This window comes from Cryptotermes secundus, unplaced genomic scaffold (assembly GCF_002891405.2).
Source record: "Cryptotermes secundus unplaced genomic scaffold, Csec_1.0 scaffold171, whole genome shotgun sequence".
Lineage (NCBI taxonomy): Eukaryota > Metazoa > Arthropoda > Insecta > Blattodea > Kalotermitidae > Cryptotermes > Cryptotermes secundus.
The window spans coordinates 728046-752745 of record NW_019726223.1 but is presented as its reverse complement, the minus strand read 5'-3'; the positions used below and the strand labels follow the sequence as shown (position 1 = coordinate 752745).

At 37.8% G+C, this 24700-nt stretch overlaps 3 protein-coding genes across 10 annotated transcripts in view; 2 read left to right on the top strand and 1 right to left on the bottom strand.

Annotated features, from left to right (window-relative positions):
* Positions 1-7305, top strand: part of LOC111863940 (biotin--protein ligase) — a 34316-nt gene extending 27011 nt beyond the window's left edge. For 7 of the 8 annotated variants that reach the window (XM_023850775.1, XM_023850779.2, XM_023850776.2 and 4 more), the window contains one exon: positions 2580-7305. In XM_023850775.1, coding sequence (XP_023706543.1) covers positions 2580-2757 — 178 coding nt within the window. In that variant the 3' untranslated portion in view covers positions 2758-7305. Of the gene's footprint in view, positions 1-2367; positions 2484-2579 lie in introns of all 8 variants that reach the window. The other variant, XM_023850777.2, reaches the window with a different exon arrangement.
* LOC117282266 lies at positions 5258-14771 on the bottom strand. Its single transcript, XM_033751260.1, has 3 exons — positions 14203-14771; positions 11459-11887; positions 5258-5383 (listed from the first exon to the last, which is right to left on the bottom strand). The coding sequence occupies exons 1-3, from the start codon at positions 14275-14277 to the stop codon at positions 5258-5260; spliced, it is 630 nt and encodes a 209-aa protein (XP_033607151.1). The 5' UTR covers positions 14278-14771.
* A 143-nt stretch (positions 14772-14914) lies between these two features.
* Positions 14915-24700, top strand: part of LOC111863907 (ras-like protein 2) — a 28510-nt gene continuing 18724 nt past the window's right edge. The window contains exon 1 of the mRNA XM_023850722.2: positions 14915-15171. Coding sequence (XP_023706490.1) covers positions 15067-15171 — 105 coding nt within the window. The 5' untranslated portion in view covers positions 14915-15066. The remainder of the gene's footprint in view (positions 15172-24700) is intronic.

Sequence of the window (24700 nt, the reverse complement as noted above, 5' to 3'; positions counted from 1 at the left end):
AACAATAATAGTGGTATCATCTGCGTAAAGAATGATATGAGCTAGACCTTTTAGGATACTAGGAAAGTCATTGATGTAGACATTAAACAGTAATGGACCCAATACTGAGCCCTGGGGAACACCATGCCTGCTAGTTAACCATCTGGAAACAGAAGTGTTAAGGTTTTGAGTCTGTAATAGAGTTCTCTGCTTCCTGTTAAATAAGTATGATTCAAACCATTTCAAAATGGATCCTCTAATTCCATAATGTTCCAACTTTTGAATTAACAAGTCATGGTTAACGCAATCAAATGCCCTTGTAAGGTCACAAAAAATACCTACTACCAGTTCCTTATTATTCCATGCTTTATATATTGAGTTTGTTAAGTTAAAAATTGCATTTTGTGTCGATGCACCATTTCTAAATCCATATTGCTCATCAACAATAATATTATTATTTGTCAACTGTTGTTTTAACCTATTAAAGACTAATATTTCAAATAATTTGGAAAATCCTGTCAACAGAGAAATAGGCCTATAGTTAGATATTTCGGATGCATCACCCTTTTTAAAACATGGTATGATGTTGGCATATTTTAGCCGATCTGGGTATATTCCAGTATATAAGGATAAGTTATAGATATAGGTGAGTGGTTTAGCTATCTGCTCACCGCATAACTTGATAATTTTATTGGACAGCCCATCGTATCCACAGGAAGTCTTATTCTTTAGTGAAGAGATTGTGCTTAAGACTTCTGTTAAGGTAATTGGAATATTAGCTATTTCAGGAAACTTATCAAGAAGGCTCTTTCTAATTATAGGATGTACACCTTCATATATAGGATACTGGCCAATTAGCTTTTCCACTGCGTTTATAAAGAATGTATTAAAAGACTCCGCTGCTTTATTGATGTGTATTTTTTTATTATCACTTCTTAATTCTGATGGAATAAACTTCTTTTTGGATGCATGACCTACTTCATTATTAATAATTTTCCAGGATACCTTGGATTTGTTGGTACATTCAGATAACAATTTGTTATAGTACAGTTCTTTTGCTTTACTAATGACTCTTTTTAATATGGCACAATATCGAGTATAATACTCTTTTAATTGAGGATGACTAGTAGCTCTGCACATTATAAAGAGAGATTTTTTTCGTCTACAAGACACTCTAATACCATTAGTAATCCACTGATTATTGTATGCAGCATTTACCACTAATTGCATTGGAAAACACGATTCAAAAATAACTAAGAAAGTATTCAAGAATGTATTGAAACTAGCATTAACATCTGTGTTACTGAGGGTATTGTCCCATTTCTCATTTTGCAACATGTCAATAAAATTTAAGACTCTAGACTTGGTTAATAGTCTTTTCCTAACAAGTCTATTCTTTTTCATTTGAGTTCCAAAAACATTATTTACCACTAGATATTGTGCGTCATGATCAGAAAGCCCATTGTTTACAGAGCACACATGGAAGGTATTTAATCTATTATAGTCCAAAAAAATATTGTCTATAGCAGTACTTGACACTTTAGCTATCCTTGTAGGGAAGTCAACAACATGGCACAAGTTATATGTTTGCAAAAGTGAGATTACCTGGTGAACATTATTTGAGTTACTTAGAAAGTTGACATTAAAATCTCCACATAGTATAATTTCAAGCTTTGGCTTGTATAAGAGCTTCATAATTACTTCCAGTTGATTAATAAATACTTGTATATCCCCACTGGGAGATCTATAAATACATAAAAATATAAAGGTAATATTACCAGTTTTTATCTGTATTGCACAGGCCTCTATAACCTTTTCTATACAATATTTGGAAATGTCCACTACATTACATGTCAAATCTGATTTACAATAGATGCATACACCACCTCCAGTATTGAGTTGACGTGAAAAATTGGAGGCCAGGTAGTAGTTCTCAGGTTTTATCATCAATAATTTCGGCTCAACTAAATAATGCTCTGTAATACAAATAATGTGCGGATTTAAATCAAAACTGTGCAGCATACAAGTTAATTCATCGATTTTGTGTTGCAGTCCTCTTATGTTTTGGTGAAATACATTTAATGTATTATGGTTAGTCTGAATAAGTTTAAAGTTACTTTGTGACTCATCCCAGCTACCTTGGTTAGATGTCGTTACCATAAAAAATCATCATATCTACTTGCTGGTGGTCTTCTTTGTCGCTTACTTGGCAACGTAGTAGGTGTCTTTCCCTGCTGTTTATCTGCCTCCCCAGAAGAGATTGCTAGTATAAATTGGATAATTTCATTGGTTACATAATGTAAGTTATTGTGCAGATATGAAATAGTTGTTAAAATGTGTATTGCTATCATCACTTTATAACACTGTGGTCTGGTATGTGGTTACCAGTGGTTCAGAGGAAGCTGCTGTGTTTATCTTTGGTGAAGAATATCTGAAGATGGAGGCAGTATTTTCCTCCAAAACATTAGTACCAACCTATTAGATGGCATGCTGTCATAACCCAGGTGACAAAATTGTGCATCATTGAGATGTTTTAACTTTGGTGAAGTGAGAGTCATTTGTTGTAACACAGCACACATCAAGAATTTGTTTGTCCACAGCGATGCTGAAATTACCGTGATCGGTTCAAGAGGATCCACACAGAAAGCTACAGTGGTTGGTGTGGATGATTTTGGCTTCCTGAGAGTTCGAGGACAGGATGGGATACCATTTAGTGTGCATCCTGATGGTAACTCATTTGACATGCTGCGAGGCCTGGTTGCACCCAGTGTGAAGTAGACATTTGCAGCCCATTATGGGCTCCTTCTAGTGCATGCCCAGTGGTATATTGCACACTGGATATGTTGAGTTTGCAAGAAATGTGTGACACATTACCTTTATACAACAGTTATTTCTGGATGGGTTTAATGTGAATGGTAAATAATGGGAAAAGCTGCATGAAAATGAGCATAAATTTCCCCCCATATAATGAAACACTAAGTTCATTTAAGCCTGAATTCTTGAGTTAGAAATCTTGATTTCTGGAATTTTTGTGTTACCTTTGTCATGGCAATATTACTATACAAAAACTGGAGCAGATGCTTGTACTGTGATCTAATGATCCCTTGCATGTGCACTGAGTGCTATCTGCCTTGAAATAGCATTGACCACTGGTCACCTGTTTGCTTGGTCTATTGCCAAGCTGGACATGCTGCAGGCTTGCAATGCTCTCTGGTGCTTGGAGCTGAAATGAAGATCTGGCAATGGTGCTGCATTCCTTTGCCTTAGCTTCTGTTTCTATATCATATGTGGCTAGAGCCAGGGATCCTTAAGTTACAGCGGGGCTGCAGTTCCAAGGCATGTGGGACTTGCAACGTTTTGTTGGTTGATATTCATGTCATTTTCAGAGCTCTGTCCACTTTATTTAAATGACAAAAACTCACCTGTTGTTACTTGATCTAACACGTGTCTTGGCATTTATCTTGAAGAATGAAGGAATCCCCACAAAAATCTCAAAGGAGTATCAGTAAGTTCCACTTATGGTGTCACTGGTTGCTTTTACATTCAAATAATTTTCTTGTAGATAATCAAAATTGTTATGTAGTCCTGATGTTTTGTTGTTAGTACAAATTATACTTGTATTAGCTATGTTTCTTTCTTCTCTCTTCCTTGTCCTTAGGATTGAAGAAACAAATGGAAACAGGTTAATGAACGCCGTTTCCATTTTGAAGTGGAAGGAACAAATGTTACCAACATTGTCAGTGTGTTACCTTCCTAGCTCTTCATTATGCATAATTCTGAGCCAAGACTCTGATCAGTTCTGCCGTAACCTGTCAACAGATATAATGTAGACATAATTGATATTGAAAGGTAAAAGTAAAGTTGTCCCTGTGCTTGATTAAATACCACACCACGAAGAAGTATGCAGAAAACTTTTGTGCCTTGTAGTGTAACTACATAGAGCTGAATTCTTGAGAAGCTAATAGTTGCTCAGCTCCTGAAGAAATTTTCAGCATTTTCTGGAACCTGAAGGTCTTTACCACATTCAGAAGAGCCCACCACAGGTCCCTGTGGTGAACCATATGAATGCAGTTCACAGTCTCCCATCCCATTTCTTTAAGATCCATTTTATTATTATCCTTCCATTTACATTTTTTTTAATGATGGACAGATGGTGAGTCAGGATAAACAGGCAGGAGAAGATACAGATTGTAGATTTAGTTCTCAAGGTTGTGTAGTTTCTGTAAGAATATATTAATATCCATAGGTTGTGTTTTGTTATAATGGGCCTCCAGTGTGACAACCTACATACTTCGACATCCAATCACATGATCGCCAAGAAAGGAAAGTGTAAGAACCACTCAGGTTTTCATGGTGGTCTTTGTTGTATACTGAAAGATCTTTTTGGTTGTAACAGTGTGTATTGTAAGGAGTAGCTTCTGACATTTCAAGCATACCTACTGCCTCCATCTTCACTGTAGAAGTTACAGCTTCTACATAAGAGACGATGAACATCACAGTTGAATGGCTGGCATTTCTGCTTCATATTTCGGAGATTCTTTGCTGAAAACTCAACTCAAGATTGGTGTTCCTGACTGAGGTATTTTATGATTTTCAAGTTTCTCCAGTCAAAATTCTGTGCTAGTACCTAAAATTTCCACATCTTATTTTACTAATCCTCTCATCTGACACCATACAGTTTGAGCTGCTAAAAGTGACATTATGTTATCTATATTGAAAGTCAATTAGTGTATTTTGTGGTTGAATGATCAGCACTCCTGTTTTATATGCAGGAGGTCACAGGTTTGATTCCCAGCCATGAGCTTGGATATTCTGTTTGAGGATTTCTGCATTCATTCTAGGCAAATGCTGTGATAGTACCTTAAAACAGGCCATGATTGCTTGCATCCTTATCCTTTCCAATTCAGTATTTACCATTTATTGTATTATTTGATGCCTAATAACCTGTGCAGTTGAGAAATTGTGGTTAAATCAAATCTTTTTCGTTTACAAGAATGCTTTTTCTAATAAATGTTACAATGTCATATCCCCACCCTTCTTCTTTCAGTTGTCTTTCAGTATTTGAGCTCATGTTGCATTTGGCCTAGGACTCTGTCTCTCCATTTTCAAGTCCTCTGATAAACAGAAATGTCATATGCATGTTTTGTGTGTGGGATCTTATTGGTGTTTGTTATGATGTATTTTATAAACATAATGTTTTTGCTGCCATGTTAAAATTCTAGTACAGCTATTCTATATAATGTTACAAATGTAATGTTGTTGTTACAATTTATTATTATCAGATGATTGTAATAGGTGCCATGTATGTATTTTCTTCAGAAAGATGTGTGATATCCCTTGTAAGCCAAAGAGTTGGTGGCATCAGACCTGCTGAAAGAATGTTCTGTTCTGGATACATTGCAGCCTGTAAAGTAAGCTAAGTGTGCATCATAGCATGCGTGTATAAATAATGAAGTTCACTTTAAATTAATTGGCAAGGAAACACCATGTATCAAAAAACTATAAATGAAATTATATAATTATCCCATAAGAGGTTATAATGTATGTCAAACATTATCAGCATACTCAAAATGTATTGAACTATATCTGTAAAGGTAATGTCATGTGCCCATTTATTTAGTTTCAGCCAAAATTCAGTTTGATTAACCAATGTTAAAGTTAACTGCATTCTTTAGGTTGGCACTCGATGGAGGTGAGTGGCCATCTTCACACAATAGTTGCTTTACATGTGAGGAAAGCTATTGGATAGGAGACTAGGTGGGTCCCAGAGCTGATCTGGATGCAGTGGTAAAGACAGAAGTCTCTGGGCCTGCTGGGAATCTAACTGTGGTCATCAGCATGTAGTCTTATATTACATTGGAATACAGTTAATTTACATGATATGTCATAGGGCTGATGTGCTGCAGTTACTGACACAAGTACAGTGCTTACCCTATCTCACTTTACATTTTACTGCAGTTGCCATAAGTACAAAAGTCTATTCTAAATGCTGGGATATGTTGTAAAGCAGCTGAACAACTGATGTTAAATGAGAGATGAGAAGCAGCAACCAACTTTGGTACTTCCAGGGATGTGTAGCTTCCAGCCTTTTTTATGAAAATTTGTGAGAGCATGATCTCCAAATTGGTTAAGAACAAATATGGATTTAATGTTATTCAGAGTGTTAATGTATGTTCTCTATGTCTGAAATTTGTTGTTATGAACATTAAAAATGTTTATAAAGTAATTTAGTTGTATCTATGTCTTTTTACCAAAGAATATGATATGGACCAGATACTGGTCTGTCACAAAAGTGGTATATTAATTTTTTGTTTAAGAGTTACCATGGTTTGGTTCATCGGTTTTATATTATGATCTTTGTGTCACTAACTGATGGCTGCTGACATTTAAACTACTAGAACTTGTAAATTGAAAGATAAAGAGCCATTTGTTGTGAAATTTCAGTTGATTCATATTTTTTTTGTGTCATTCAAAAGAACCAGTCCTGAATTGGTAGTTGAATTTTCCTGCTATCTGAGGGTACAATTTAAGTGGTTATTGTGCTACTGAAAGGTTAAAGTTACATGTAATATTATGAACCATTTGTATAATGCGAGATGACAGTGAAAGTTTAGATTGTGGCCTTTGGGCTTACAACACCTCATAGTCTCCTTACCCTGAAGATGGATGCAGGAGTTTCCTCTAAAATCTTGGTAATCACCTACAAGACTGCATGGAGTCATAATTGAAGTACACAGTCTTAATATCTGTATAATAATTCTACATGTAATATATTTTCAATTTGTTATTATTTACAGAAACTGTAGTTGTTATAATGTACAATTTTTGTGTATTGCTCTGTGACCTTAACTAGTTCCACATTTCAGTCTACACTTAAAAGGTAAATTAGTGATGGATTTTATTAGCACATTCTTAGATAAGCTTGTAAAGAAGCATACAATTGTGGGAAGCTTTTTTTATTATTATTTTATTTGTACATATGTGAGTATTTAATACCAAAAAATGTATATGTTGTCCATTGCTAAGATATAGAATTATAAGATTGGTTGCTGAAATATGTGATATTCTTTCATATTTAATAAGCTATGCATAAATTTTTCTCTGAAATTATTGTGCCTCATATGAATTTTTTTAAGTGTTTGTTTTAATAGCAGTATCTAAAATGATAAACAGAATTTCTTACACGTATTAGTTTTGTACAAATTCCCAAATTGTATTTAAAAAAGCATATTAGTTTATTGTAATCACATACTATCGTTAACTGGCATGCCATGTGGTTATGTTCCTAGACAGATACAACACAATAAAGTTTGTGCTATACATTCACAACTTATGTCTTTGGGCACCAAGAATTGGTCAGCCTCAAACCTCAGTCCATTCCCACAGTTTCACCTCCATAGCTTCTTATAGTCAAAATTCCAGGCCTAGTATTTACATATATATATATATATATATGCATGTTAGTATAAATATGCTTTCTCCTTTTGTTGCTTTGTTTCTTTGCCCCTGCAGTTCCTCCTTCAATCTTTTATTTCATGCTTTCTTTGTTTTATTCTTTACTAGTACATTCAAGTACATTTCTTATCATATAACTTTCCAGAAGTATGATGCAAGACAAAATTATGTGAGTAGAAAGTAAATATTTCAGCCGACTTGTTTTCCATTAAAAGGATTTGGTTCCTTTTGCTTTCCACATTAAACAGTTTATATCGTGGTGTATAGACCTATTGTTAAGCATCAGCAGTACATACATTCATTAAGCAGGCCTTACATGATCAATAATAATGTCATTACCTCCAGAAGTCTTCATTTATTACTTTTCAACCTTATATGATCATTTGAAATGACATTATTTGCTTCAGTACCGCTCAACTCATCAAGAGAGAAGCATATTTATTTTGTGTTGGTTTTCTTGAGTGTTATGATGAATTTTTGCCAAAACGCATGTATTGCTATAATTTTAGCATTAGGTACAAAACGAAATGTTAAGCGCTGGCGCTGGATGAAAAACTGGTTACAAAAACGTGAAGTATTCCCATGTTGTTCTGCTAAAAGAAACTGGTGTGACGGAATCAGAAGATTACAGAAACTATTTTCGTATGAGTGAAGGAACATTTGATAAGTTGCTGAAAATGGTCAAACCATTTTTAATAAGGAAGAACACTAATATGAGGGAGAGTTAACCACTGAATGAAAAATTAGCAGTGACCCTGAGGTATCTGGCTACAGGAAGAAACTTTGAAGACCTCAATTTTTCAGCTGTCATGTCACCTGCTGCAATAAGCGTTGCTGTTGTTGAAACGTGAAGTGCTTATGTACGTTCTGCAGGAGTATATGAAGGTAAGTCCTCTTTTGTATAATTGTTTTGTATCAATGATTTGCTCATTGTATAAGTTAAAATTCAAGTGCAGTAGGGTATATTTGAAACATATCAACTAGTTACAAATTATTTATTAGAATACAATATCTTGAACAGTGAAACACAAAATTCTATTGAAAAGCCTGTGACTAACAAAACATGAAACTAGCAATGAAACTGTTAACATGAACAATGTCGATGAGTACATCACTAATAAATAATAAGATTATGAATTACGAAGATAAAAGTTAATTATACTTGTGCATCACAATTTGAACCTTTTGTCAAAAACTGTCAATAAGTACATCGTTAAAGGTTATAAAATATGAAAGTAAAAGCAATCAAGCAAGCAGTCTCCATTCATAGATCCATAGATCCCCATAAGGGAGACTTGTGAATACAGTAAAATACAGTCAAAAACAGCAAGCGGGATGACAACTTAGACAAAAAATATTCTTCCAATGAGTAATTTAATTACTAGTATACAATTATTTTATCTCATTGGCCATTATTCATTCATTCCTTCCTTTACCTACACTCTTCAAGACACCAGTTGAGAGAACTCGATTGCAGATATCAGTTAGAGGAGAGCTTATAAATGGGGCGCTAATTTCTATAATTTTAACTGATATTTCGTCATATCCATTAGAATTTGTTTATTTTAAGAACACGATGTTTTCAATCTCTTTGGTAGATGTATAGTTAAGTTTAATTTTTGGGAAGGCAGTTGTGAAAGCCTGAGACAGATAGTTAAAAGCATCATCGTGTATACTGTGGCCAAGATTAGTATTGTTAGTATTAATTTTATCAGCTATGGTTAGGAAATAGTTATTTAATGACTCTGTAATTGTATGACGATTATCCGTTAATTTCCCATCTATATTTAAAGCCTGTATACCAGCATTGTTAAACTTTCTGCCTGTTACAGTTTTTATGATGTTCCAGGTGGTCTTCCTTTTATTGTTAGAATTGGAAATTAATGTATTATAATAAAGTTTTTTTTGCTGCTCTGATAATGTTGGACAAAATTTTGCAATGTTTTATAATAACATATATAACATTGAGGGATTCATGCAGAAACTTATTTCAAGAATTAGAAATCTTGCTTCTGGCATCTCAGTACATACTACCTCTCATGCTCTTTGTGATAAAAAACAGAAACAAATTCATAGTAAATTCAGAGATTCATAGAAAAAATACCAGACAGCAAATTAATCCCCATCAACCTCTTGTAAATTTGAGTAAATACTAAAAGGGAGTTTACTGTTAAGGAACAAAGGTCTATAATAATCTAACACAACATATTAAGGATATATCGAGTGACACAATGAGTTTTGATGTACAATTAAAACAATTTTTATATTTACATCCTTTTTATTCATTACAGGAATATTTTAATTATAAATCTTTTTAAGATGTGAGACACTGTCTTACTTTACAATTTAAAGAAGACAAGATTGTGAGCCTGTGTTCTAGTTTTTAGTTACATACACAATTTTTATATCACTGTATACTAGTCCTTATTTAAATTTATTATACTATTAATGTATGCATATGTTATACAATACTCATTAATGACATTGTGTTTTAACTATTGAATTTTTAATAAATAGACTTGTAACTGTACAAATTGTATAAGTTTTGCCAGTACTTTTAACTACTAAAATTAACTTATTATATTGTATATGTTTATCAGTATTTTATTACAATTGTGTATGCTATTGGATGACAACTCTAATTCTTAGTTGTGACTGTAACTGGGACGATCTCCACATCTGCATGAGAATGTATTCTCGACAGGATTTTCTCAGTTTATGTTTGAATTTATTAATATCATGTACAGCTTGCTTGATATTGGGGGGTGGAGAGTTAAATAAGGTAATATCAGAATAATGTACTCCTTTTTGAACTTTAGTTAGACTTACTAAAGGAACATGAAAGTCCAAATTTTGGCAGATATTTACTTTATGCAAGTCAGTATTTATTGTGAAAAAAATCCTTATGCTTTACAACAAACATAAGAGTTGAAAAGATATATTGGGAGTAAAGAGTTAAAATTCCAAGTTTACTAAACATTTCCCTACAGGAATCCCTTGCTTTGGCTTTCATGATAATTCTTACAATTCGTTTCGGGGTTATAAAGATCTACTGTATGGCAAATTACCCCCAACATGATGCCATAATTTACACCTAATGAACATAGGAGAATTCTAATACAGGTCTGAGGGAATGAACCATGTAGCCTAACAAATTTAACTTTGAATTTATATAATCAATATGTTTTTTCCATGTTAATGAAGATTCTATTATAATACCTAAAAATTTAATGGAGTTAGTAGAATTAATTTTATAAGTATTGAATTCAGTGGCATCCAAAGTCCGATGACTAATATTTGGAAGGTACTGCATAAAGTTAGTCTAATTATAATTTAATAGCATTCTATTTGAGTTAAACAATTTTTGTGTAATTTCCAGAACTACAGTACTTTAACATCTTGGTTCACCTTCACTGAATCAGAATTTGATATTGTAAAGATAGTATCATCTGCAAAGAGTATCACTAAGGCTTTGCCTTTTACTAATTTAGGTAGATCATTTATATAAAATAAAAACTATAAGGGTCCAAGAATCGACTCTTGGAGCACTCCATGTTTAACCAATATCCACGCTGAAACATAATTTGAAGCATACGACGACTTAATTATTACTCTGATACCTATTACTTAAGTATGATTTAATTAATTCACCAAATCTACCTACTATGCCATAATACTCTAATTTAGATGTCATGATTTACAGTATGAAAAGCTTTCATTAGGTCACAGAAAATTTCACTAACTGATGATTTCTTACTAATTTGTGATAAAATTTCATGCAGGATCTTGATCTGTTGTGCCAATTTAAGTTTGTTTGTAACCACTTGTAGGTATTATTTTAATCTAACACAATTTACACATGAGATAATACCACTTTCACTAAATAGTGAGAGACTAAATCAAGCGTCTCTCTGATGTCTTCGACCGTATTACATCCCATGCATGTAAATTATCATCGAAACAAAAAGGATATGAGACGATGTAAATGAGTAGACTGATGGGTTTCTTCTTCTTCTTCTTCTACTTCTTCTCCTCCTCCTCCTCCAACACCTACATCGTCATCATCACAATAACTATCTTCTTCTTCTTCATCAGCTGATGATCCTCGTTGATTTTTCACAGAATATCTGTGTAGAGTGCCTAGACTCACCTCAAGAAGTATATCACTAATAGCGTTCTCAACTAAAGCTCTTTGCTGAAGCTCCAATGTGCTGAGCGTATTGAGTTTCTCACCCCAAGCCTTGGCAATAGTATGAATATTTTCTTTGGGTTCCTTCGGTTTGTCTAGACACGAACAAGCTTTCTGTAGAAGCTCACTCTGTTTCGCAATTAGTCGAAGTAGACGTTGTTTCTTGGGTGGTGGTGGAAGAACTGATGATCGTGATACAGTAAGGGCTGCCGGTGTCGGGAATTGTTCTCCATGTAACTCAGTGTCTGTTCCATCATGAGTGTCCTGAATGTAAATAAAAATTATTGTTATTATTACTAAATGTATCTTGTATTTTTTTTTCTATTTAATTTTTTTTTTTTTTGCAGTTTCCCAGAACTCCTGAGGAATGGGTTGACATCGCTAGTGATTTCGGCCATCTACATCAATTTTGGAATAATCTGGGGGCAGCTGATGGCAAACATATTATCATTAAAAACTCATGAAATCAGTTTCCTTATACTACAATTACAAAGGGGGTTTCAGCATCGTGCTGTTAGCTGTGGTAAATGCAACAAAGGACTTCATCATGTTAGGTGCTGGCATTTTTTTTATTGCTAGTGGGGTGGGAGTAAGTCCCTTGTACTGCGGCCACTTCTGGCCTATTGTACCAGCCCCAGATGATAGGTGAGGGTGATTGTGGAGCAATTGGTGGAATGAAGACAGGGGAAACCGAAGTACTTGGAGAAAACCTGCCCCAGTGCCACTTTGTCCACCACAAATCCCACTTGACCAGACCCGGGATTGAACCCGGGCCACCGCGGTGGGAAGCCAGCGACTAATTGCTTCAGCTATGGTGCAGCCTTGTAGTTGATGGCATGAATGGATGAATGTCGGATGGAGAAGTTCTGGACTACTCAAAATTTGGGGAACTACTATAACAAAGAGCTCTGAATTTGCCAAAACCCACACCATTACCAAACAGAGCTGAACATTTTCCGTACATGTTCATCGCGGACGAGGCATTTGCATTACTTAATTACTTACTTATAGAGCTGAGCCCTTCTTTAAGAGAAGCCAAATCTGCAGTTACTCAAGAACTTCCCAGCATTTTATAGAACCCGAAGGTTCATTACCGTGTTCACAAGAGCCCTCCACTGGTCTCTATCCTGAACCAGATCAATCCAATCCATGCCATCCCATCCTTTCTCTCTCTCTCTCTCTAAGATCCAGTTTAATATTGTCCACCCACCTATGCCTTGGTCTTCCCAGTTGTCTCTTTCCTTCAGGCTTTCCCACCAAAATCCTATATGTATTCCTTTTCTCCCCATTTGTGCTACATGCCCTGCCCACTTCATCCTCCTTGGCTTGATTATTGTAATTATACTTGAAGAAGAGTACAAGTTATGAAGCTCCTCATTGTGCAGTTTTCTCCATCCTCCAGTCACTTAATCCCTTTTTGGTCGAAGNGAAGCACAGAATCTGGGAAATGAAGGTACGTTACAAACAATGGAAAGGAAGACCTTGGAAAAGGTTTCAAGAACAACAGAAATGGGGAATTCAGTGACCTATGTTTTAAAATGTACGATATAGGGCCGTACAGCATCCACATAAAAGTCAAGAAGCCGGATACCCCTCATCAGTTGAAAGAAAAAACGAAAAGAAGTGGGGACAATTTGACATCTTCAGTGTTATGTCTAAATCTAAGATCAGCTTCCAATCAATTAGACAATATGCTCGATTTATCTTGGATATCACTGCTATCATCTTCATACAAAATTTTATCCAATATTCTTCTCTCAAGGTTAAGTTCATATGTAGATGAAATTATTGGGGATCATCAGTGTGGGTTTTGACGTGACAAATCAACTACTGATCAGATCTTTTGCATTTGTCAGATATTGGAGAACAAATGGGAGTACGATGAGACAGTATGAAGAAAGCAGTCTTCTGGGATTTGGCACCGTGTATATGTGGGGTTAACCGACGTTTCGGAGGAACGTATCGCCCCCATCTTCAGGGTTGAAGAAGTATAAGTCTGCTTGACCGTGTCTCACGGTGTTGTCGCTTGCAGATTTACTTATACGTCTTCAACCCTGAAGATGGGGGCGATACGTTCCCCCGAAACGTCGGTTAACCCCACATATACACGGTGCCAAATCCCAGAAGACTGCTTTCTTCATACTGTCTCATCGTACTCCCATTTGTTCTCCAATATCTGACAAATGCAAAAGATCTGATCAGTAGTTGATTTGTCACGTCAAAACCCACACTGATGATCCCCAATAATTTCATCTACATATGAACTTAACCTTGAGAGAAGAATATTGGATAAAATTTTGTATGAAGATGATAGCAGTGATATCCAAGATAAATCGAGCATATTGTCTAATTGATTGGAAGCTGATCTTAGATTTAGACATAACACTGAAGATGTCAAATTGTCCCCACTTCTTTTCGTTTTTTCTTTCAACTGATGAGGGGTATCCGGCTTCTTGACTTTTATGTGGATGCTGTACGGCCCTATATCGTACATTTTAAAACATAGGTCACTGAATTCCCCATTTCTGTTGTTCTTGAAACCTTTTCCAAGGTCTTCCTTTCCATTGTTTGTAACGTACCTTCATTTCCCAGATTCTGTGCTTCCGAATGTGCCTGTTGAAATGTCTCTTATTCTCTCCTTTCCTTGGCTTCATTATGATTCCGTGACTCTTTTAAATTTTGGTGTCTATTAGTTCCCTGCTTTACGTCATCGGTTACCGATTTCTTGGATTTTTTACGGCTTCTAACAGTGCTAAACTGCGTAATCAGTTCCTCTTCTGATAACAATTCAGATCCTCTTTTTCCCGCAACTCTCTTCTTTGATTTAACAATCTTACTCTAACTTTGCATGATCCCTGTCTTCCATCACAACTTCTTCTCTTGCTTCGTCGTATTTCTATTTCTACCTCTTCCATTGCATCTGCCTCCATTTCTTGGCCAATTCTATTTCGGGAGAGTCCCTGGTCAGAAGCACGTGGACCCCCAGCCGTTGTATTTTTGCCCGAAACCCGCACTTTAATTACTTCCCGCTTTTAGGTAGCAAATCAAATAACATTTGCCATCGGGAGAATAAATAAAAATAATCATTGTCATCATTGTATTCTAACAGCTGCTATTCGTTGTGGGTCGATAGTGCTCATAGTGCTCATCTCTATGCAGTGTTGCACTCTGGTGACAGATTGGGAAACAAAGTTGTATAGTGCTACACTCTTTTGGATACGTGTTGCGGCGTGACAAAGAAAAGTTGAAATCCGAAGCATCCGAAGGATCGGAAGGATCGGAAGCATCGGAAGTCATCAGTAGATAACAAGGGAGCTGTGTGAGAGGAGGTTGTATGTATGCAGTTGCAGCGGATGCAACCTTTATTTAGTATGAAGTGGAACTAGTGTGGTATATATATTGTTATATTTCCTGTGTATTGTGCCAAGAAGTCCGCTTTAAATATGTCGAGACAGAACGATCGACTGAGTTATGCACAAACTTATAAGTTGGTTGTTGTAGGAGGGGGTGGCGTCGGCAAATCTGCTATCACGATACAATTCATTCAAGTAAGTACATGTCACGTAACTGTGTTGTGATTGATGGTATGTACGTTTAGACGGACGAACAAGTGCTGGGCGAACTTTCCCACAAGCCTGTTGTAGTTAGTATACTGTAACTTATACATTTACAAAAAATGTCACCACTTTACATCAGAGTATGTATATACTATATACAGTAAAAGAAAAAACAGTTTCGTGAACTGTCGTGTACTAATATGGTCACTCATATGCTGGTGCACGCCCGAAGTTCAGTTGGGCTTGAATTGAGTACGTAACCAGTGGGATGATATAACACATTACGAACATAATTTCATCCATGCACGAAATATATACGCTAGTGCCACTAATAAATTATCTGTTGTGTGTTCTTCGATTCATTCTGAAGAACGAAGGGTATTTCTAGTGAATGTGCAGGACCTTGTTAAGCCCATGTAGATATTATATCCAAGAACGGTATCAGGATGCATAAACATTCCGTAGATAATGTGTATGTATTAACCGTCTTCCAAGTGCATACAATCTCATTTATCGCTTCTACACTACATGTTTCGGCAGTATGTTGCAATCTTCAGGTGTATCGATCTGTCAACCACTTCACTTCTTGCCTTTATATGTCCATTTACAAATAATATTAAATTTGTATACGTCCTTATATAATAATAAAATTTATGTTAGGTGGGTCCCTGTCACCACGGCATGGCGCGTCCTCAGGTTGGGGATGGAGGAGACACCCTCCAGTTTTGGAGAGAAGCTGCGAATATATTGAATAAGCAGTCGCGGACAGCCGACAAGGGGTGGCCCTCCAGCTTGGGGGTTGGGCGTGGGGCTAGCAACTCCTCGCCGTAAAAAATAATTGTGTTACGAAAATGAACACAAAGCCTCGGACCTGGACGAATTCTTTGGATAAACGACCGAAGCTAATGAAAATGGATATGAGATTTGGCACTTGGAATGTACGAAGTTTGTATAGGGCAGGTTCGCTCAGGGCAGTGGCAGAAGAAATCTTAAAATATAAGTTAGATTTAGCGGGAGTACAGGAGGTCAGATGGGATGGAGGTGGCATCGCACCAGCAGGAGAATATAAATTTTTCTATGGAAAGGGGAATGAAAATCATGAATTAGGTACAGGGTTTTTTTTGTACATAAGAGAATCGTATCAGCAGTTAAGAGGGTAGAATTCATTAGTGATAGGATATCATATATAATACTAAAATGTCACTGGTGTGATATCATTGTTATGAATGTTCATGCCCCAACAGAAGATAAGATTGATGACAAAGGATAGATTCTATGAAGAACTAGAACATGTATTTGATTAATTGCCGAAGTACCCTATGAAAATTTTGTTAGGATATTTCAATGCCAAAGTAGGGAGGGAAGACATTTTCAAACCAACAATTGGGAATGATAGTTTGCATGAAATTAGTAATGATAATGGACAACTCTTTTATAGACCGTCAAAACACAACAAATAGAAAAAATCAGGGCTTCGCTACATGTTTCAGCCACTAACGGCCATCATCAGGCAAACGCATATCATCAAACACACCATTGAACTGCTGTACAATAGATTGGATACAATGTTAAAATACTTTGTGTAAAAATACAATAAGTCAGATTATATAAGAAAACTGGAAGTTATTGTATAAAACAAGATGAAACTTAATTAATGTTATACAACATCGAATCGGTCGTTGATTTTTTACTTTTCATACGTTTCTATGGACCAATTGGAAGTTCAATATTTCATTTATATAAGAATGTATAGGAGGCCCATGATGTTGCAAATTAATTAATTGTGTAATCGGTGCTTCATCTTACGGATAATTGCCCGTACCCTATGGAAAGTAAACAAGAGTTGTATATTGTAACACAACAGGATGCACGAAATGAAAATGAATGATAATGGAGTTATAGTTGTAAACTTTGCCACATCAAAAAATCTTACTGTCAAAAGTACAATGTTCCCAAATCGTAACATCCATAAATTTACTTGGACATCTGCTGAAAGGAAGATACACAATCAGATAGACCATATTTTGATAGATAGGAAGTGGCACTCAAGTATACTTGCAGATTCCCATAACATTTTGAATAGTTGGAGGAACTACTCTCAGTTATTGAATGTACATAGGGTCAGTGATGTCAGGCAGACAGAAATCCATACAGCTGAGCTGTTAATACCTGATCCTAGCCCCTTTGAGGTTGAAAGTGCTATTGCAACAGTGAAACGGTATACATCACCAGGTAGTGATCAAATTCCGGCAGAACTTATTCAAGCAGGAGGAGAAATATTACATTCTTGTGGCTGCGTGCAGAACACACCATAAGACATAATATACACACAACATTAGAAACATAAGAATGACCTCCATGTGGATGATTAATAACACACACAAATTTAAAATATGACATATGAGATAATACTACGTTTTAACAAATTTTAAATACATAAATACAAATTTAATATTATTTGTAAATGGACATATAAAGGCAAGCAGTGAAATGGTTGACGGATCAGTACACCTGAAGATGGCAGCATACTGCCGAAACATATAGTGTAGAAGTGATAAATGAGATTGTATGCGCTTGAAGATGTAATACATACACATTATGAATATGAATCAGTGCAACAGGACGCTAAAATACAACATTCCATAGATAAATGTGAAAGTTATCTTGTAACTCTTTAGTTGTGTATTGTATGACATAGCCATGAAGAGTAGGAAAATTGGAGAGAACTGATACACAAGATGTCGATCCCCTTCCAGTCTAGTTGATAAAAGAGGCGGTATCAATATTTGGTAGCATTAAAGAATTGAGAACTACTAGGATTGAATTACAGGTATATTATGCATTTTATTTAATGGGAGAAGAAACCTGAGCGCATTAAAATGGGATATGTTGTTGCAAATTCATGTTGACAAGTTTGCTCTCGTTTTGATTGTTGCACGACGTGAATTCGGACTGGCATGCATATAGAGGCTAATTTTACCCTAGTCAGAGACGTCGCGGCAGGGCCCGTCAGATAAACATTCCCGCAATGAGTCAGTCACCACTTGAAGTTGGGGAAACATTTTGCCATTGGTTGAAACCGCAGACGGCGAAGTGAAGACAGCGGAACAATATTTAACATAACATGAATTTTCGAGAATCCTAAATATGGCATTGTCGCGGTCGAGTATGTAGTAAGAAAGGCCTTAATACCATATCTTCCAACTTAACGTGTAGAGAACGCCGAGGACTTGCAATTTATAAGGGTATTTTGTGTTTGCGCACAGGCATATCGTAATATGAATTTCCCACATTCCTAAATGTATCACTGTCGCACTCATTATCGTAAGCAAGGCCTTGGTACCTTGTCTTCCAGTCTGATGTGTAGAGAACGCCGAGGACTTGCGGTTTATAAGGAAATTTTGTGTTTGCGCACAGGCATATCCTAATATGAATTTCCAGAGAATCCTAAATATAGCATTGTCGCACTTGTGTATATCGTAAGTAAGGCCTTGGTAGCATATCTTGCAATCTGATGCGTAGAGAACGCCGAGGACATGCAGTTATAAGGGAATTTTTTGTTTTTGCGCAGGGGTATGACTATTATAAGGGTGGCCTTCAGAAACTTTGTTCTGAATGTATATGGGAAGGAAGGCTGTAATTTTTGTAACGCAATGATTGAGGATAGTACACGAGTTTGGATGTTACGGCACTTCTCGGTTGATCCGTGATAGCTTTGGTTCCAGTGCATGTTCGCAGCGTCGAGAATGTTAGAGAAAGCCAGGCATCTGCCATTCCCCGCCCCCCCTCCCCCGCGATTTTTTTCGAAACTCAATATGGAAGAAAGGAAATATGTCAAATAGTGGTGTCAACGGTTAGATTCTTTTTTTTATAATTAGACTCTTATTTCGAATGCTTTAGACTTATCAGTAAAAATAATCTTAAACGGTTTGAATATAAGTTTGTTATCAAATTGTTTGCCTCCCCCCGAAAACAACTGTGTTTTGAAATACAGGCTTCTTTTCGAAGAAAGACTACTACTGGCCAATCCCCCTCAGAGTTAGACTTTCATACTACTGACGGTTTACCGCCAATCAGTTCGTCTTGTCACCAGGCCCCTTGAGGCCCACCAGCAGGTCCCCACCCCCTGAACCCTTGAGCTCATAGTCCATATGTAACACATTCTCTGACACAAGGCGGGTTTGTCTCTTATGAATATGATTGGCTTTTCGTCAAGTTTACGTATCGCACATATAGCGTACGTCTACATGGCTATGGGGAATGCCTTATCCCGGGAAGCGGTCCACATCTATACGCAAGTCTTGCAGCTGTTTACTGAGCTCATAGCACCACCTCCAAATGTCATTTACATTAAATGCTGTAACTCACTCCCCCTCTGCTAACTGGCCCTGCTTGTAACTTCTCGGCACGGACCGCGTAGAAAACGCTATTCTTCTGTTGCAGTGCAGTTGTTGCGTTCATGTCTGTTCGGGTGGCCACGTAATCGCTTCTGAGCTATTATTGCCTAGCAGCGCTGTTGTTTGCAGAGCCATTACTTAGCAACGGCAGTTCTATAGTTCGCGATCGTTGCCTAGCAAGGGTGTACATTCCACAATATTATCAAATTTTTAATATGCCTAGATCGGTGTTAGTATTGATTTAGGTAAGTATGTGGAACGTTGCCGAATTACTTCCGACACGGACGAAATTGAGATATGTAGTCTTCGAAAGCAGATATCTTGCTGGATTGTTGCTTCATCTCCTCAGATAACAATTCGCTACCAGTTGGCTGATTTTAACTAGTCAGAGTCCTTATGTAATCAGCATAAACTAAATCACATAACGACTTACTTACTTATGGAGCTGAGCATTTCTGGAGGAGCCGCCAATTCTGTAGCTACTCAAGAATTTCCCTGCATTTTATGGAACCCGAAGGTTCATTACCGTGTTCACAAGAGCCCTCCACTGGTCCCTATCCTGAGCCAGATCAATCCAATCCATACCATCCCATCCTATCTCTCTAAGATCCATTTTAATATTGTCCACCCACCTACGTCTTGGTCTTCCCAGTTGTCTCTTTCCTTCTGGCTTTCCCACCAATATCCTATACGCATTCCTCGTCTCCCCCATTCGTGCTACATGTCCTGCCCACCTCATCCTCCTTGACTTGATCATTCTAATTATACTTGGGGAAGAGTACAAGTTATGAAGCTCCAATCATATAACGACTCCGGGAAGAAAGCATTTCTCAGATATAGAACTTTGATCCCACATGTGGAAGCAATTACATTCGTTAGAGTTCAGCTGCGCCCTTCAGAAGACAAATTGTGACAGCTTCACATGTCAAAAAAAATTCATGTCCCCGACTCTGCTGACTTGCCTCCCATATTGACATTGTTCCACTTCCTGTCACTCAAACTGGATGTAAGACAAGGCACTTGTCCTCTGCTCAGAAAGAAGAGACATATTGTGATATGACACTTGAAAGCCGGAATGGTCCATTGCTGAGCAACGCTTCGGTAAACATATTCTCAATGTTCCACAGTCAACAATGGGACCTCCGTTGCTTAGTAGCAGGTTTCTGCGTTTCATAGCAACGGACAAAACACAAATAATAACAGGATGACAACCAACTGTTCGAGGTGGTGGTCTCTATTCGGTTCTCCCGAAGTTATAAAGGGAGGACACTAGAGAACGCGCAGCAGAATTCATTCTGAAGAGATTCTTCGTTCGTTAATCGTCACAGTGGAAGAGAAGACACTCGTAGTCCAATAAGGAATGGAGCGAGTCTTGGGCACTCATTTATTGTGAGCTGTTACAATTGGTTGTAATTGTAACAGAAGTGTCAGTAAGACCAGTTATCCAGTCCAGAACCCATTAATATTAGTCACGCAAACCCTGAACACGTGACAGTGTCATAACTCGCAAACAAATCTGTCATCCCTTAAGAAATGATTGAAAAGAGTCCACAGAAAAGTGGAACAGGGTTGAACTGTCACAAAGCGTTCTGACGCCACCAGATTTTAAAACACTTCCATTTGTATAAATTGACCATCTCCCTTTTATCTGATTGTTTCAATTTTGAATTTAATGTGGTCTTTAGTTCCTACGTTGATCAGTCAACTACCTGCCCTTCCGCTTGGGTATGACATGGGTGTCACGCCGTGTATGCTCACCATCTCCGCATCATTTGGTGTCCAAGCTGCAGATGTTTCTTATCTGGTACCTGGTAACTGCACAACGCTTGGTCTGGCCAGCTGCGATCAGAGACTTTACAGCTGTTATATTACGTTACACGCCCAAGAAAGAAATTCATCTCTGTTGGTAATCAAATGCTAATTATACTTGTATTTTAATATTACCCATTCGTTTATCAATTAACCTAAGTGGTAATGGCGATTTGTCTCTTAAGCTTGCTGGCACATACTAACACTTTTTAAGTTACTTTTTGGGTTAGTCGCCGTCTTCCTACCTCCGCGGCCCGGGTCAAGTCATGTGGGAATTGTGGTGGACATAGTGGCACTGGGGCAGGTTTTCTCGGAGCACTTCGGTTTCCCCTGCCAATTCGCATTCCACCAATTGCTCCACAGTCACCATCATCTATCATCTGTGGCTGATACAGTAGGCCAAACAGTGGCCGTTGTATCGAGTAGGCTCAGTCTCACTCCACGAGAAAAAAATACTTAGGTTGGACGATTACAGTGCTTGGTTCGAATCTTGGCCAGGACAGCCCTATCTTGACTGGTGTTTATCGTGTTCTTCAGTCCCTTCATGCAAATGCAGGGATATTGTCTCGATTAGGCCACGACTACTTCCTTCCAAATCTTTTTCAGTTCGTCCATCTACCTTACCGTCCGAGTCCATACAGTTTGATATTGACAGCGTCGTAAAAGAAGCCAAAAATCCCAGGCTGTTTGATAACGGGCCCAGTTTAGATAAGCAGAGGTGAAATTAATAAATATCTGGGAGTGTCGACTGAGGGACGAAACCCTGATATATTCACTCTGCTCTTTCCCTGCAGGTATCGGGTTAACATCTGTGAACCACCGCCGTTTTTCTCACATTTCCCCCAATTCAGAATCAGGCTGCAGTATTTCACATGACGTTTGTATTCTGTACGGTCTAGAAACAAACCGAAATTAAATTTGGCTAAATTAACCGGAATATAACAGGTTGTTTTAATTTTTATAGCTTGCAGGTATACTATAGTGTAACACTGTAAACAGGAATAGTATATCTTCTAGGATATAACGCATTGTAGTCTGTTGAAAATTAGCCGACGTTTCGGAGGAACATATCGCCTCCATCTTCACGGTCGAAGAATAAGCTGAGCAAGATACCAGCTTGAAAGCAGGTTGACTTTCAGCTGACTACTCGGTGTTATATTCCAGAATACAGAACTCTTCATAACACCGCTGTGAGAACCTCAGATCCTACACGGCGCTATATCCCAGAAGACCGAACTCTTCATAACCATCGCTGTGAGAACCTCAGATCCTCCCAGAAGACAGAACTCTTCATAATACCGCTGTGAGAACCTCAGATCCTACACGGCGCTATATCCCAGAAGACAGAACTCTTCATAACACCGCTGTGAGAACCTCAGATCCTACACGGCTCTTTATCAGAGAAGAGAGTACTCTTCATAAACATCGCTGTGAGAACCTCAGATCCTACACAGCGCTATAGCCCAGAAGACAGAACTCTTCATAACCACCGCTGTGAGAACCTCAGATCCTACACGGCGCTATATCCCAGAAGACCGAACTCTTCATAACCATCGCTGTGAGAACCTCAGATCCTACACAGCGCTATATCCCAGAAGACAGAACTCTTCATAACCACCGCTGTGAGAACCTCAGATCCTACACAGCGCTATATCCCAGAAGACAGAACTCTTCATAACCACCGCTGTGAGAACCTCAGATCCTACGTACTGTAAGCAAGAGTTAGAAGAGTTCTTGTTTTAATACAGTGATTGGATGTTTGACGTTCGGAAAGACCGGAACGGATTAGCATAAACGTAACGCTCTCGTCTTTTATTCGAGAGGTTATCATATTTAATCTTTGCCGGAGCACCAGCTACCCGGGTTTGAGGGCCTCCATGGTTTGCGTCAGACCTTCTGAACAAATACCGGGATTGAACCATAATGTGGTCAGGCCACTCAAAATCTATTCAGTTCAGCAGTCATCCTACCTTTCGATGCTAAATACTGATAGCGTCTTAAAATCCTAACCACCACCAAAAAAAAAAAAGAGAAGGAAAAGAAAATTCCTAGGATTAGGATGGTGTTAGAATTGAGAGAGTGATGTAGTTGGTTTGAAATATGTGAGAAAACGGAACTAAACGAGGCCTACTGAGACTGTATTGTGGAGAGATGTAAACAGGTGTCAGCTTTAGTGTTTTTACCAGCTGTTCACCTTTTTTCTTCATACCGCGGTATCGAGGCAACATTGTAAACCATCCTAGTCTGTGCGATTCTCATTTGCCCTTTATTGGCTAAATGACAAATACCGGATTGAGGCTTGGCCGGACTTTCTCCGAACCTCCATACTCGGAAAGCAGCAGAGGTCACCACACCCTTTCTGCATGTGCAGAGGACACACACACATGGAATCCAAAGAGCGTCCCATCCCGTGAGCAAAATTTCAAAATCGACCAGCTTTCGACTATAGGCTTGCGTGAAGCGCTTAATGTCCTGTGTGGGCGCAGGCAAGCAGTGAAACTGGGTCAATCCTAGTGAGGAAACGATTCTGTTCTCTGGACGCTACGGAATGGTGACGCAAACCAGTGACGTCATGTACGTCCCTCCTACGTTCGTACGCCATTATGGACAGCGGGGATGAAAGTGGGTACCGTGCAAGAAACTGGTTCTGCGAAACTGTAGGTCGCGGCTATCAAAATGATCGACTGATGTAAAAACAGTTGGCCTTGACAGTTCTATGCACCTGCAGACTTTATATGGCTGCCTTTGTGTAACTCCGTTTTGGTGTTTCGCTCGATCATTTTTTTTTCGTTACACCTTTATGGACGTATATAAAAATGTGAACGTCGCAGCGCTCAGATCTTGTCCGTCACGCATGAATCGCAAGGTGATACAAATCGGCCTTGAAGCTCAGCGACACAACAGTAACTTTGGAACTTGATTTTGTACATAGTACACAATTTGATCCCTTTATCACAAACAGTAATTCATTGCTCATGCTACTGCATCATATCTGATTTGTTTGATGTAAAGCACCAGTTACTAGGTCTCATTCATATCTTAAAAACAAATGCCGTCTGTAAATAGCTGCGTCAGTTTTAACAGTGCCATGGCCGTTCGAGCATTTAAATGGTTATTTGTGTGAACATGTACGGGAGATCACGATGCAGAAGTTTATCCTCAGTGGCACGGGCTTTTCAGCAGCAGTAATGCAGTTCTTGGCCAGCATGTTGTAATCACTGCACACTCTGACACGCTGTTCCAATATTATCCCAGGTACAGTAGTTCTCCCAAGCGATCCCAGTGATTCAAGCTATGCAACTAAAAGTTTATAA

Bases quoted from the DNA above. Each gene is read 5' to 3' on its own strand.
- LOC117282266 (XM_033751260.1), bottom strand. From the start codon at position 14,277: ATGAAGCCAAGGAAAGGAGAGAATAAGAGACATTTCAACAGGCACATT. The intron at 11,888-14,202 runs GTACGTTACAAA...ATTTACATTCAG, and splicing joins ACAGAATCTGGGAAATGAAG to GACACTCATGATGGAACAGA. The intron at 5,384-11,458 runs GTAGAAGAAGAA...CTTACTTTACAG, and splicing joins GAGGAGGAGGAGGAGAAGAA to GCTGCAATGTATCCAGAACA.